The following is a 15,000-nucleotide window of genomic DNA, read 5'->3' on the forward strand; positions in this document are numbered from 1 at the left end:
ACTAGCTCCCTCCCCAGATACACACCCCAACCCTGAGCCCCTCCCTCCCTTAATGACGAATTTTTCCTTCCTGCCACCTTTGCCAAAGTCCCTGGGTGCCTTGGGCACCGTGCACGGACTGCCCTTCCCCTGTGGCTCTCTCAATGGCCCTCCTTTCTCGTACCCTGTTCCGGGTTGTGTGGATTTGGTTCTTTCCATTGGTAGTCGTGCTTTTTTGGGGCTGGGGGGGGGTGTTGGCTGGAATGTGCCTTCTGAAGAAGACGGGGGGGGGGAAACCCCCAACCACATTCCTCATTCAAATCGTTGTGCTTTTAAAAAGGGCTTGATCAGTACTTCAATCTAGGCCTGCGAAGAATCCTGACGCTCTCAGTTAGCAAAATAGGCCAAGTTGGTGGTGACTGCATTTCCCCCCCCCCCACTAGTTTGTATCATCCCTTTTCCTCACATTCCTGTTTTATTTTCATTTGTCTCCCACCCTTTATTAGTGCAAAAATGCAGCTTCTGCTGCCGCCTTACTTGACAGCCTTGTGTTGCTTAGTAATTCATTCTGCCAGGTTTTTTTTTTTGTTTTAAAGCGCTGCTTCGGGTACATGTTCTCTCTCTGCTGGTTATAATAAGCTCCCTCCGATCCATTTTCGCTAGGTGTGGAGAATTGCAGCCTCGGAAATGGTTGCGCCTGAAAATGGTTCTTCCCGGGGATTCGGATTCGCTTATGTGCAGGATTCTGAACCCGGTAGTCGTTTAGTCTTGCTGATAGAAAATCCCCGTTGCAAAAGATCTCTCTCTCTCTGAATCTTATTTTGGCTCCTTTCATTTACTTTTAATTTATTAAACCCCCAGGCTGCCCATCAAGACTGTCCAGAGTGAGCAAATGTTGGTTAAAAGGCACCCGGTGCCATAGCAACCTTGACACTCAGGTGATTAGGAAGTTTTATCTCCCTGATACAGGAAAAATTAACCACTATCAAGGCCTGGACTTCATTCCGTGAAGCTTTTTTTTTTTAATCTGTAAAATAAACAGTAGGAGAGGAATTTTTCCACTGCCTTGTTTGTCTGCCTTTTTTTCTTTCTTGGGATGATCTGTCTTGGTTTCCCGTGGAGGCTATGAAGGTGCCGAAAAGCACACACACACACACACACACCCTGTTGCTTTCTTTGGCAAATAATTTCACTTGGTTGATTTTAAGGCCTGGTCGGATTGACAGTTAATATATCTAGTAGAGCAGTTTTTCCTAAACGTCATGGTCCTCATCCCCTGGAGACGGTGGAGATCAAACCCGTATTCCAGAAGACCTTTTAATTTCTAGGATTGCGGTTAACTTTCTAATGTTAAGCATCGAATCCACATATGCAGCATAGAACACTGAATAACAGAGTAGGAAGGGACCTTGGAGGTCATCTAGTCCAACCCCCTGCTCAGGCAGGAGACCCTATGCCCTTTCAGACAAATGGCTGGCCAGTCTCCTCTTAAAAGTCTCCAGTGATGAAGCACACCCACAACCTCGGAAGGCAAATCCTTCTATTGATTAATTGTTCTCCATGTCAGGAAATTCCTCCTTAATTCCAGGTTGCTTCTCTCCTTGATTAGTTCCCATCCGTTGCTTCTTGTCCTGCCTTCGGGTGCTTTCGGAGAATAGGTTTGACCCCCCCCTCCCCCTCTTCTTTGGGGCAGCCCCTCAAATATTGGAAGGCTGCTATCATGTTACCCCCGAGTCCTTTTTTTTCCAATTAAATTAGACATACCCAATTTTTGCAACCGTTCCTCATACATTTTGACCTCCAGCACCCTAAGGATCGAAGGGTTCAACCCTTGAAGGTCGGAGTTTAATGGGGCCTTCAAGAAACTTACGATCTGGGGGAAGAATCCTTTACTTCTGCATTGCTTCTTCGGCTTGACGCCCCCTCCCCTTCTCCTTCACACCCCCGCAGAGTCAGAAGTGGGGAGATTTCGGGGGGGGGGCATAAAATTCTAAGCCTTAGATTGCAGGCATGGACAATCTCTTTGGGTTTTCTTGATTTTTATTGTTACGGTGGCCCCCTCGCAGCTTCCTTGGTTGACTCAGCGGTTGGAATCGAGAAAGGAGCCTGACAGATCCCAATATCCTAACGGTCGTAAACGGAATAAGGATCCCTTCCTTGAGCCGGGGGTTGGACTGCAAGACCTCTTAAGGTCCCTTCGCTCCCTGGGATTCTGTGGTTCTGATTTGAAGGTTGGATATGGGAGTCTTGATCTTCTGATTTTGTGGTGGTTGATGCTTCAGGGCAGGGTCCTCAACCTTGGCAACTTTTAAGACTTGTGGACTTGGAAGTCCCAGAATCCCCCTGGCTGAGGAATTCTGGGAGTTGAAGTCCAAAGGTCTTAAAGGTTGCCAAGGTTGAGGACCCCTGCTATGCCCCCACGGGTGTAAATTTTGAACTTCCTGCAGGGAGAAAGTATTCCATTCTCTATGAAATATTTATTCCATTTTCTGCTTGGACTTGGGACTATTGGGAAACATCAGTCAGGCTCAAAGATTGAAAATGCCATTGCTCAACTCTGCCCACTTGAATAGCTGTGGAATTCTGGGAGTTGAAGTCCACCGGTCTTAAAGTGGCCAAGTTTGGGGGGGGCAAAACTGGTTGGAAGACACTGCAGAGGAAGGACCTGTAAATGCAGGTCGTCCCCGATCCACGACGGAGCCCCAATTTCTGTTGTTAAGTGAGACATTTGTTAAGTGAATTTTGCCCCGTTTTACGACCTTTCATTGCCACCGCCGTTGATATGTTAGCAACCTGCTAAGTGAATCTGGTGTCCTCACTGATTTTGCTTGTCAGAAAATCTCAAAAGGAGATCATGTGACCCTGGGACGTTTCAACTGTCATCAGTACATGCCAGTTGCCAAGCCTCCGAGTTCTGATCACGTGACCTTGGGACACCGCAAAGGCCGTAAGTGTGAAAAACGGTCATGGGTCGCTTTTCCCACTGCCGTCGTAACTTTGAATGGTCACTAAGTGAATTGTAAGTGGAGGACTGGCCTGTAGTGCTGTTTATCTCTCTTTTTTAAAAAAAAGTCAGGTGCGATGGCTTATCCAGACATTTTTCCCTTTGGTAATTTTTTTTTTAAATTATTCTGACTCAATAGATTACACAATGTTTAATTTTGTGGCTGCGTTGAGAACCCTTAGGGCGAACTGCAGCAAAATGGAGACAGCCATCTCTGTTTTGCTGGTTCTCCACCCACCAGAACTAGCTGGCAAACAGCCTGAAGAAAAAGAAGAAGAAAAGCAACAGGGAACAGCAGAGACAGCTCGCTGGGACTTGAAATTAAGAGTTCTTGGAGGTGGGGAACTAATTCAGAAAGAAGAACCTGGGGGTGGTCAGACCGTCCACTGAAGGCCGTCCGGTTTGAGGGAAGTTGGACCCAGCTAGCTCGGTCCAGTCTGTCCCACCAGATAAGGAAGAACTTGGGGATGGTCCAGGAAGAGGACACCCTGCCCCGCATCCCTAGATCCGTGGGAATGCCAGAGGCAGGAAGGTTACCTTAAATCTCCAACCTTGCTCGCTTTAAGACTTGTGGACTTCGGCTCCCAGAATTCCCCAGCTAGCCGTGCTTAACCTGATCAAGTTTGGAGACCCCTGCTATGGATGAAAACAACAACAACAACAAGCACCCATCAGGGAAGATGCCAAGAGGATAATCCTCCCCTGTGTATTGTAACGAATCCTTCATGCTGCCAAATTTATTTAATTTTATTTAATACATTTGCTTGCCCTCCATCTTGCCATAACGCGGGTCTGGGCAGTTTACAGGATTAAGAGCAATAAAACTATACAAATATATATCTGTGTCTCTTTTCTCCTCTTGTCTCTATCTATCTATCTATCTATCTATCTATCTATCTATCTATCTATCTATCTGTCTGTCTGTCTGTCTGTCTGTCTGTCTGTCTGTCTGTCTATCTATCTATCTATCTATCTATCATCTCTTTCCATCCATCTCTATATCTCTATCCCTTTCCATCCATCCCTATATCTATCTATCCATCCATCCCCCCCTCTATATATATGTGTGTGTATGTATGTATGTATGTATGTATGTATGTATGTGTATGTATTGGCATATTCAGGTCTTTTCCCTGGAGTGGGACCTCGTCGAAACGTGGCCAAGACACCCTCAATCTTACACGGGAAAAGACCCGAATACGCCAAGACCTACATACTGTACCCGTGAAAATCTACGAAAACATGTATGTGTGTATGTATATGTGTGTATATGTATGTATGTATGTATATGTAAATATCGATATATTTTATTCTGCAATAAAAATACAAATCATGATTAAAATTACGGTAAAAACATGGGGAGAGAGAAGAGAGGCTATGCGGGGGAGGGGGAGATGGGGTCTGCTTTTGGTCCTTGGACCCCCTCCGGTGGGAAATTCTCCCATTGGCGTCCCAAGCCATCTGGCAGAGCCAGTTTTTCAGGCCCTTGGGGCTGGGAGCAGATCTCCCTGGGGGGGGGCGCGGTGTAGTGAGCAAGATGTTCAAAAGGGCAGGATCCCCACAGCAGATTGGGGTGCTTAAGATGGATTTTTTGGGGGTGGGGGGAGTGCCTGCCCTGAATGTCCCCGAGGCCTTCAACCCTCCCCTTGTGTGTCCGTGAATCGGGAACACATCTGTTTTCTCCTCCCGAAAACAGTAGCCCCCTGCAAGGGATTCAGATACCCTCGGTTGCCCCCCCCTTCTAACACAATGCTCCCCCAGCTCTTCTTTGCTTCTCTCTTCCACCCCCCCCTCCCTCGCCTCCTCCCCCCTCCCGCCCACCGGCCTCTCCCATCTGTTTCGCTTTCCTTCCCTGCTGGCATTGGGTGGGGAAAGGAAGTGAGCCGCTGCTTCTGGGCTGGCAGGAAGAACAAAGGGGGAGGGGGGGCTGGCAGTGGGCCAAGGTGGGGGGAGAAAGAAGAGGGTCAGCCTCCACAGTTAGAGAGGCACCTTTGACCTCTTTGATTGATTGGTTTTGCTTGCTTTCCCCGGCCTGGGGTGTTTTATGTGGGGCAAGAGAATTGCCTTAGGACAGGGGTAGGCAACCTTGGCTCTTTTATGACTCCTGGACTTCAATACCCAGAATTCCTGAGCCAGCATGGGGGAACTATGGCCTCCCTCGTGGCTTGTGGACTTCAATTCCCAGAATTCCTGAGCCAGCATGGGGGAACTATGGCCCCTTCATGACTTGCAGACTTCAACTCCCAGAATTCCTGAGCCAGCATGGGGGAACTATGGCCTCCCTCGTGGCTTGTGGACTTCAATTCCCAGAATTCCTGAGCCATCATGGGGAAACTGGCCCCTTCATGACTTGGGGACTTCAACTCCCAGAATTCCTGAGCCAGCATGGCTCAGTTTGGAAACCTCTCCCTTTCTCCTCGGCATGGCTGGCTCAGGAATTCTGGGAGTTGAAGTCCACGAGTCATAAAAGAGCCAAGGTTGCCTACCCCTGGTCTAGGGGCTAAGGTAGCAGGCTAGAAACTAGGAGGCTGGGAGTTCTAGTCCCGCCTTAGGCATGAAAGCGCCTGAGTGACTTTAGGCTAATCACCAAGAGACTGTGAGTTCTAGTTCTGCCTTAGGGATGAAAGCCAGCTGGGTGACTTGGCCAATCAACAGGAGACATGAGTTCTAATTCTGCCTTAGGCATGAAAGGCAGTTGGGTGAATTTGGGCCAATCCCCAGGAGATGGTGACTTCTAGTCCCGCCTTAGGCATGAAAGCCAGTTGGTGACTCACTCTCAGCCCAACCCACCTTGCAGGGTTGCTGTTGTGAGGAAAAAGGAGGAAAGGTGTGTCCGATATGTTTGGCACCTTAAGTTATTTGTAAAAATGAGGCGGAATACAAAGAAATAAATATCCTAGGCTAGGAGCAGGCAGCCTTGGCTCTTTTATGACTCGTGGACTTTAACTCCCAGAATTCTTGAGCCAGCCATGCTGAGGGGAAAGGGAGAGGTTTCTGTTCTGTACCAGCCTGCTACCGGCCCTGCAGAAAAGGCAGGGACAACCCCTTTTACAAGAAGGCAAGAGGCTGGAATTAAGCCTGCCAAATTTATTCACATAAAACAGAGCAAAACAAGACACCAACCATGAAACAGGAGCTATGAAACAGGAGCTATTCAAGCGGTTGCCTTCAGCAAACCAGCCCTCCCCACGCATTCCCCTTTTATACAGTTCAGGGCGTGGCTTCTCTCTGCCTCCTTCCGAGGTGCCCCATTGCCTTCCTCTGTTTACTCCTGATTGACTGCCTCCTGCCTCGGGCGTCCTTGAACAGGGCCAGCTGTGGGTCATCTTCATCCACGCTGTCAGGCTCACACAGCTGGGTCTGCGTCGTAACCAGATGGGAGGGGCCTGGCTGAGGGCTCTGTGGAGCCTCAATATTATTCTCAGCAAGCTCTTCAACACCCCCCTCCTCCTCCTCCTCCTCTGAGTCGTCTGACCCAACTGCCAAACCCACAGGCTGACCCTGAATCACAACACTTTCCAAGCTGAGCCATGCTGGCTCAGGAATTCTGGGAGTTGAAGTCCACCAGTCACGAAGGGGCCATAGTTCCCCCATGCTGGCTCAGGAATTCTGGGAGTTGAAGTCCACCAGTCATGAAGGGGCCATAGTTCCCCTACGCTGGCTCAGGAATTCTGGGAGTTGAAGTCCATGAGTCATAAAAGGGCCAGGTTTGAAGACCCCTTGTTCTACTCTATGGAGAATAGGTTGGCCCCCTCTTCCTATGTAACAGCCCCTCAGAGGTTGGAAGGCTATCAGGTCACCCCTAGTCCTCCAAACTCAGTTCTCTCCATTGTTCCTCATAATGGTTTAGCCCCCACCCCTAATCCCCAGTTAATCAGCATTCAGGATCCTTGTTCTCAAGGGCTTTGCAAGAGGGTTGTGTGTATGTTCTAAACGAGGTTCTGAGTATTCCCTCTGCCTCTATTCCTCCCTCTTGCCCAGTTGTGAGTGTGGTTCTTTGGTGCCAGCGTGGGCGCCAAAGAGACTTGAATGACGAACAGGCTGACTAATTCTTTTATCGGTGCTTTTTTAGAGAGAGTTGGAAGCAGAATGTTGATTAAGGGCAGTAATTCAGGTTTTTAATTTTTTTATTTTTTAAATATTTTTCAATTTGAGAGGAAAAAGCTTCCGGGCACGGTAATTAAGTCTGTTCTTTTTCCAAATCCTTTAAAGCAGCTTTGTGGGGTGAAAAAAGCATTAAGTGGCTTTCCGGAGAACAGCCAAGAGCGTGTCTCACCATACTACAAAAAAGACGTTGAGCCCTTGGAAAAAGTTCAAAGAAGAGCAACTAAGATGATCAAAGGCCTGAGACCAAAACATACGAAGAACAGCTGCGGGACTTGGGTTTGACTAGTCTAAAGAAAAGAAGAAACAGGGGCGACATGATAGCAGCGTTCCAGTATCTGAGGGGCTGCCACAAAGAAGAGGAGGGGGTCAGGTTGTTCACCAGAGGGAAGGACGAGAAACAACGGTTGGAAACTGATCAAGGCGAGAAGCAACCTGGAACTAAGGAGAAACTTCCTGACATTGAGGACAATTAACCAGTGGAACAGCTTGCCACCAGAAGTTTTAGTTACCCCATCCCTGGAGGTTTTTAAGAAGAGACTGGACATGCGTTTGTCTGAAATGATATAGGAAACTCCTGCTTGAGCAGGGGGCTGGACTAGAAGACCTCCAAGGTCCCTTCCAGCTCTATTCTGATTGGTTGTAAGTCAAGGACTACCTGTGCTATGGGCAAAAGAGTATATTGCAGCTTTGGAAAAATACGCCTATGGGCCATTTACTCAGTGGATCAAAGACCTGATTGTACTCACCAGCAATGAGCAGAGTGATCAGTATAAATAATACGTTATATGGAACTCATTTATGCAAAAGAAGGAAGATTAGAAAAAAAAAACAAAGCATGATAGTTATATATAATAGAAATAAATAAATAGAAATAAATAAGTATAATAAATAAATAAATAAGTATATACAGAGTTGAAAAGAGGAAATAGGGGAGACATGATAGCAGAATTCCAGTATCTGAGGGGCTGCCACGAGGAAGGGAGGTTCACGTTATTCTCCAAAGCACCAGAGGGAAGGACGAGAAACAACGGTTGGAAACTGACCAAAGAGAGAAGCAACCTGGAATTAAGGAGAAACTTCCCGACAGTGAGGACAATTAACCAGTGGAACAGCTTGCCACCAGAAATCGTGGGCGCTCCATCACTGGAGGTTTTTAAGAAGAGACTGGACAGTCACTTGTCTGAAATGTTATAGGTTGAGCAGGGGGCTGGACTAGAAGACCTCCAGGGTCTCTTCCAGCTTCTATCCTATCATCCCATCCCGTCCCGTCCCGTCCCATCCCATCCCATCCCATCCCATCCCATCCCATCCCATCCCATCCCATCCCATCCCATCCCATCCCATCCTATCCTATCCTATCCTATCCTATCCTATCCTATCCTATCCTATCCTATCCCCTAATTCTGATTCTAATTCTATTCTTACTCTACATTCTATTCTACTCTATTCTATTTCTATTTTTGTGCCTGGCTGAGGAATCCTGGGAGTTGAAGTCCACAAGTCATAAAAGGGCCAAGTTTGAAGACCTCTGTTCTGTAGAATATATAAGGCAGGTATGAGTATTTTGAGGAAATCTTGAGGGAACATTCTGGAAAAAAAGAATAGATCGAGGGCTAGTTCAGATTTTTGTGGGCTGCTTTGTGCCTCTGCAGCTGGAAGATAGCTAATTACCATTAAATGTAGAATATTTCTGCTTTTTTCCCCTCATAAAGAATGTAATACAGGTATGTAGGCCTAAACCAGGGGTCGTCCAACTTGGCCCTTTTATGACGGGTGGACTCCAATTCCCTGGCTGAGGAATTCTGGGAGTTGAAGTCCACAAGTCATCAAAGGGCCAAGTTTGAAGACCTGTTCTGTAGAATATATAAGGCAGGTATGAGTATTTTGAGGAAATCTTGAAGGAACATTCTGGAAAAAAAGAATAGATCGAGGGCTAGTTCAGATTTTTGTGGGCTGCTTTGTGCCTCCGCAGCTGGAAGACAGCTAATTATCATTCAATGTAGAACATTTCTGCTTTTTTCCCTTCATAAAGAATGTAATACAGGTACGTAGGCCTAAACCAGGGGTCGTCCAACTTGGCCCTTTTATGACTGGTGGACTTCAGCTCCCAGAATTCCTCAGCCTGGCTGAGGAATTCTGGGAGTTGAAGTCCAGCAGTCATAAAAGGGCCAAGTTAGAAGACCCTTGTCCTAAACTTTACAACAGTTCGTTTAGTGACTGTTCAAAGTTACAACGGCACTGAAAAAAGCGACTTTAACGACCGTTTCACACTTACGACCGTCACCGCATGCCCACGCGATCAAAATGCAGACGCTTGGCGACTGACTCATATAGCTATGACCGCTGCGGTGTCCCCAGGGCTCACCTGATCCCCTTTTGCGACCTTTTGAAAAGCCAGATTCGCTTGAAGAAGCGTGTCGCTAACTTTTAACAACTTGCGGCGATTCGCTTAATAGTTCTGGCAAGAAAGGCAGTAAAACGGGGGCAAAACTCACTGAACGGCCGTCTCGCTTAGCAACATAAATTTTGGGCTCCACTGGGGTCGAAAGCCCAGGGCTACTTTTTCGTTCTTTATTTTTGCCTTACGTGTAAATGCAGGACCCAGCTGAGCGCTGCTTAGGAAGGGTATTGGGTATTGGGTATGTGTAGTTTAATGAAGAGAAGGGTGAGGGGTGACATAATAGCAGTCTTCCACTATCTCAGGGGCTGCCCCAAAGAAGAGGCAGTCAAGCTATTCTCCAAAGCACCTGAAAGCAGGACAAGAAGCAACGGATGGAAACTAGTCAAGGAGAGAAGCAACCTGGAACTAAGGAGAAACTTCCTGACAGTTAGAACAATTAACCAGTGGAACTACCTGCCTCCAGAAGTGGTGAATGCTCCAACAGTGGAGGCTTTTAAGAAGAGACTGGACAAACACTTGTCTGGAATGGTATAAGGTCTCCTGCTTCAGCAGTGGGATGGATTGGAAGACCTCCAAGATCCCTTCCAACACTGTTATAGGTTGGTTCTCTCCTTAATCACCGTACTTTCCATCCATCGGGGCTGCTGCCAGCCTGGATGAAGCTTGGATTGATGGAGAACCCGCCTCCTGGATTGTCCTGGAGAGAGAAGGCTAGCAATGCTCTCTCCTAAGCAAGGACTGGCGCAAGAATCATAGCCTTAGGTTAACCTGGCTTGTTTGGGAACGGACCGAAGACCGGTGTTTTTGAATCAAGGTGGAGTGTCCACACAATGTCCCCCCCACCGTGTTCAGCGTTCTCCAGGGTGGAGAATGCTGCCAATGGCATCTTAGTGGAGCCCACCCACCCTAGCTCTGTTATAAACCAGGTTCCTGGATGTGCCAACCAAGTTGCTGCTCAGCACAAGAAATTTCCAGAAGCTGTGAATGCTCCAACGCTGGAAGTTTTTAAGAAGAGACTGGGCAGCCATTTGTCTGAAATGGTATAGGGTTTCCTGCCTGAGCAGGGGGGTTGGACTAGATGACCTCTAAGGTCCCTTCCAACTTTATATTATGATGATGATGATGATGATGATGATGATGATGATGATGATGATGATGATGATGATGATGATGGAGCTGGTGTAAAATTGATCCAATCGGCCGGAAAAAAAAAATCTATGGAGCTTCTCGGCCCTCCAGGCCAGGGCTTATCCCAAAATGTGCTTTTTTTTTTTCCAGGAGGCAATTGGACCTTCTTTGTTTTTCTCTGAAGACCTTTGGCTTCTCATCCGAGAAGCTTCCTCCACTCTGGCTGAATCTTTCCCTTCCCCACCATCCAGCCAGAAGCGGAAGAAGCTTCTGGGATGAGAAGCGAAAAGTCTTCCAAGAGAAAAGGCAGAAAACAGATATCATACTGAATTATTTTTTTTTAAAAAGTCTCTGTTGCAGTTTCCCTTCCCCCCCCCCCTGTGTTTTGTTCCACATTTCTGAGAACTAGGACAATAGGAAGGATGAATTTAGATACGGGGCCTTTCCGGAAATTATTTGCGGGCAAGAATCAGGAGATGGCAGGACAGCCCCATAGGGGATTTTGTGACTTGGCTGAGCTAAAATAGAAATAGAATAAACAGGGGTGGGAGGGACCTTGGAGGTCTTCTAGTCCAACCCTCTGCTCAAGGTGGACATCTTGTGCCTGGCAACATTTAAGACTTGTGGACTTCAATTCCCAAAATAGGGTCAAAAGACAGTAAAATTGTAGGAATAACACTGGAAAGACCAAGGTTTTAATTCTTCCCTAGCCAGGGAATCCATCCATGTGTGTGTGTGTGTTTGTGTGTATGCACAAGAGTTTGCGTCAGAGCTGGTTGCTCCCCTCCCAACAGCCTGGAGCTTTTAAAACCAGTATTTTCCGACTTTGACAGTGTTAAGTTAGCTGGACTTCAGCTCCCAGAATTCCTCTGTGCTAGTTATGGAATTCTGGGGAATTGAACATTTCTAAGGTAGTCCTCGACTTAACGACCATGATTGGAGCGAGCGATTTGCTAAGCGAGTTTTGTCCCTGCGGCTTTTCTCGCCACGGTTTTTAAGGGAATCACTGTTGTTCAGTTAGCAACACGGTCGTTAAGCGAAGCTGGCTCCTCCCCCATGGACTTTGCTCGTCGGGAGTTCACAAAAGGGGATCACGTGACGCCCCCCCCAGATGTTGCGACCGTCATAAATATGAAGCAGTTGCTAACTGTTTTAATTTTGGATTACGTGACCCTAGGGATGCCGCCACAGTCGTAAGTGTGAAAAAGGTCATAAATCTTCCCCCCCCCAAATCTCTTGTAAGTCTGAACCGTCACTAAATGAAGTGTTGTAAGTTGAGGATTACCTGTGTTGGGGGCAACCAGGCCTCTGCATTTATTCATTTATTTATTAGATTTGCTCCCTTAAGAATTGAGCACTCAGAATTACAGGGGGGATCCTCAATTTGCAACCATTCATCTTTGGAAGTTACAGTGGGACCGGAGAAAGCATCTTATGACTAGTCCTCACACTTACGGCTCCCGTAGTTACATGGCCAGAATTGGGGGGGACTTGGCAAACTGTATGTATGACGGTTGCAGTGTCCCGAGGTCAGGTGGCCTCCCATTTGCGACCTTCTTAAGCCGCTTCCGACCAGCAAAGTCAAGTAGGGAAAGCTGGATTCACTTAACGAATACTGTGATTCGCTTAGCGACGGTGGCCGATAGGTTCATAAAATCGGACACGACTCGCTTAGCAACGGAAATTCTGGCCTTAATTGTGATCTCAAGTCTAGGATGACCCATATAAGCTTTGCTAGGATATCTGTCAACCTCCGGCTTCTAGAATCCAGATAAAACTCCAGATTCGTTCTGTCTCCAAAAAACGGTTTATTGTCTATGGAGATTCTCAGTCATCCAGGTCACCGTTAGCCCAAAGGTGCTTTCCTCCCCCCCCCCCCCCGAGGCTGTCCCTGTTTGTTGAATACACTGCATGCTAACGTCGAAGCAAAACTCACTCTGAGGTTCCCCAAACACCAGATCATAGAATGAAACCGTCATTTTCCCAGCCAAACCCCCAACGTCTTAGTGTAGTCCACATAAAGAAGTTCACTTTTTTTACAGGAACCGTCTGCTTCAAATCAGCACCCGTTAACAATGTCCTTGAAAAGGTTTCAGGCTCTCGTGGTTTTCCAAGTCCTGTCTCTCAAATTCTCCACCAGCTCCTCTCCTTTGTGCCGCTGCAGTCCGCTTCCTCTTTGCGGCAGGAAGGATCCAAGGTTTCTTTTCCTCCCCGCAGGCATGCTGGAAGACGGGAAGAAGTTTGACTCGTCTCGCGACAGGGGCAAGCCATTCAAGTTTGTGATGGGCAAACAGGAGGTCATCCGCGGCTGGGAAGAAGGCGTCGCCCAGGTAGGGCGGGGCCAGGTGGGATGGGGACCGACCACGAGAGGGAAGGGCCCCATCACAGCGGCCACTCCTGTCCTCACTGCAGATAGTCCTCAACTTATGACCAGTGAATGGTCACTAAACAAATGGCGCAATCCATCATGAGCCTGGAGTATGGGGTGGGTGGGTTTCTCAGTAGACTTGGTACTTTGGTTTGAGGGTGGGTCTTCTCTGGACTGTCTATGGCAGGGGTCTTCAAGCTTGGCCCTTTTATGACTTGTGGACTTCAACTCCCAGAATTCCCCAGCCAGCATGGGAGGGGGCTTGGAAGGGGCAGCTAATTCACCAGGATGTGGTGCCCCGGTGGGGGCCACAGCAGACAAGTGACCTCCCCATCTCTTTGTTCTTGTTTGGTGAAAGGTGTTGCCACCGGGGCTCTTCCAACTTGGCCCTTTGATGACTTGTGGACTTCAACTCCCAGAATTCCTCAGCCAGACATGCCTTCCTGAGGAACTCTGGGAGTTGAAGTCCACAAGTCATGAGGCGGCCAAGGTTGAAGACCCCTCCTTCAACATACCTCTGCTTAGCCATTCTACTTCCACCAAGTTGCCTTCCATCAGGGGCCTTCAGACTTTATGACTTGTGGACTTCTACTCCCAGAATTCCTCAGCCGGGCATGCTGGCTGAAGAATTCTGGGAGTTGAAGTCCACAAGTCATCAAAGGCCCAAGTTGGAAGAGCCCTGGTGGACACCTTGCTCTGTGTTGTTTTCTTGGGGACGGTTCTTGGCCCAGCTAGATAGCATCATCAGAAGAAGGGAATCCAAAGCGTAATGAAGGGAGTTACCAAGAAGACTCCCACTGACACAGACAGGGCTAGCCACTTGTATATAAGAGCAAACCCTCCTTGTGGATGATGTTACCCAGGTGGGTCATGAAACGTCTGCAAGAAAAGAACCAAGCTCAGAGAGTGCCAGGGACCCCACAGTTCTCCTCCTCCTCCTCCTCCTCCTCCTCCTCCTCTTTGCAAACTCCACTCCCTTCTAGCACTGATGATGTTAGCTAGTTTGGGTCATGAAACGTCTGCAAGAAAAGAACCAAGCTCAGAGAGCATCAGGGACCCCACAGTTCTCCTCCTCCTCCTCCTCCTCCTCCCTGCAAACCCCACTCCCTTCTAGCACTGATGATGTTACCCAGCTGGGTCATGAAACGTCTGCAAGAAAACAGGCTCAAAACAAGCTGGCTGGCAGAGGGAATTCTGGGAGTTGCAGTCCCCACCCCTCCTGGGTTTCTCTCTTTCCTCCCCCCCTCCCCACGCGCTCCCTTCCTGCTTGGACTCTGCATTTTCCACTCGAACCCAGAGCCGCTTCCCACCCTCCCACCCCCTCTTCTCTTTTGCAGATGAGCGTCGGGCAGAGAGCCAAGATGATAATCTCTCCAGATTACGCTTACGGGGCGACCGGTCACCCTGGCATCATCCCACCCAACGCCACCCTAATTTTTGACGTGGAGCTCCTAAAGTTGGAATGACAAACGGGGGCGCCTCCCCCTCCCCTCGCCCTCCCACTTCCCTGCTCTGGGGTAGGTGATCGTTCCGCAAGAGTCCAGGTTGGCCTTTGCCAAATTGGGCACGGGTGTGGGGGGGCGCTGATTGGGGCAAGAAGGAGGCCCTTTGGGGAGGGCTTTGGGGGGGTCTGTCAGCTTGATAGAGCGAGGGGTACCGAGAGAAGAGAATATTTGCAGCTCACGGTTGAACTGGGTGTGTGCGTGTGATGTCCTGGGTGACCTCTGAGCTTGGGGGCTTTCTTGCCGACGTTTCGCGACCCCACTGAGGAACGTCATCAGTGCTAGAGGGGGGGGGGCTCGAGAAGGAGGAAGGCGGGGGAGAGGAAGATTCTCAGGTCCTTGGTGCTCTCATCTGAGCTTCTGGTGTTTGCGTTTTAGAAGAGAAGATAAGAGAACAGACGTGACGTATTGGAACTTTTCCCCCTTTGCCGGCAATGGGGTGGGCGCGGTTTCCTCGTGATGTGTCCGGCCTGCGGGCGAATAGAATAGAATAGAATATGAAATATAGAAT

General features: G+C 48.5%; 1 protein-coding gene and 1 long non-coding RNA gene across 2 annotated transcripts in view; one reads left to right on the forward strand and one right to left on the reverse strand.

Annotated features, from left to right (window-relative positions):
• LOC308665726 overlaps window positions 1–15,000 on the reverse strand; it is a 183,002-nt gene that overhangs the window by 68,958 nt on the left and 99,044 nt on the right. The gene's annotated exons all lie outside the window — the stretch shown is intronic.
• Window positions 1–15,000, forward strand: part of FKBP1A (FKBP prolyl isomerase 1A) — a 19,812-nt gene that overhangs the window by 1,727 nt on the left and 3,085 nt on the right. Inside the window, exons 3-4 of the mRNA XM_081323874.1 lie at window positions 12,837–12,949; window positions 14,325–14,504. Coding sequence (XP_081180000.1) covers window positions 12,837–12,949; window positions 14,325–14,453 — 242 coding nt within the window. The 3' untranslated portion in view covers window positions 14,454–14,504. The remainder of the gene's footprint in view (window positions 1–12,836; window positions 12,950–14,324; window positions 14,505–15,000) is intronic.

Source organism: Vipera berus (genome assembly GCF_964194415.1).
Source record: "Vipera berus genome assembly, chromosome: 3".
Taxonomy (NCBI): Eukaryota; Metazoa; Chordata; class Lepidosauria; order Squamata; family Viperidae; genus Vipera; species Vipera berus.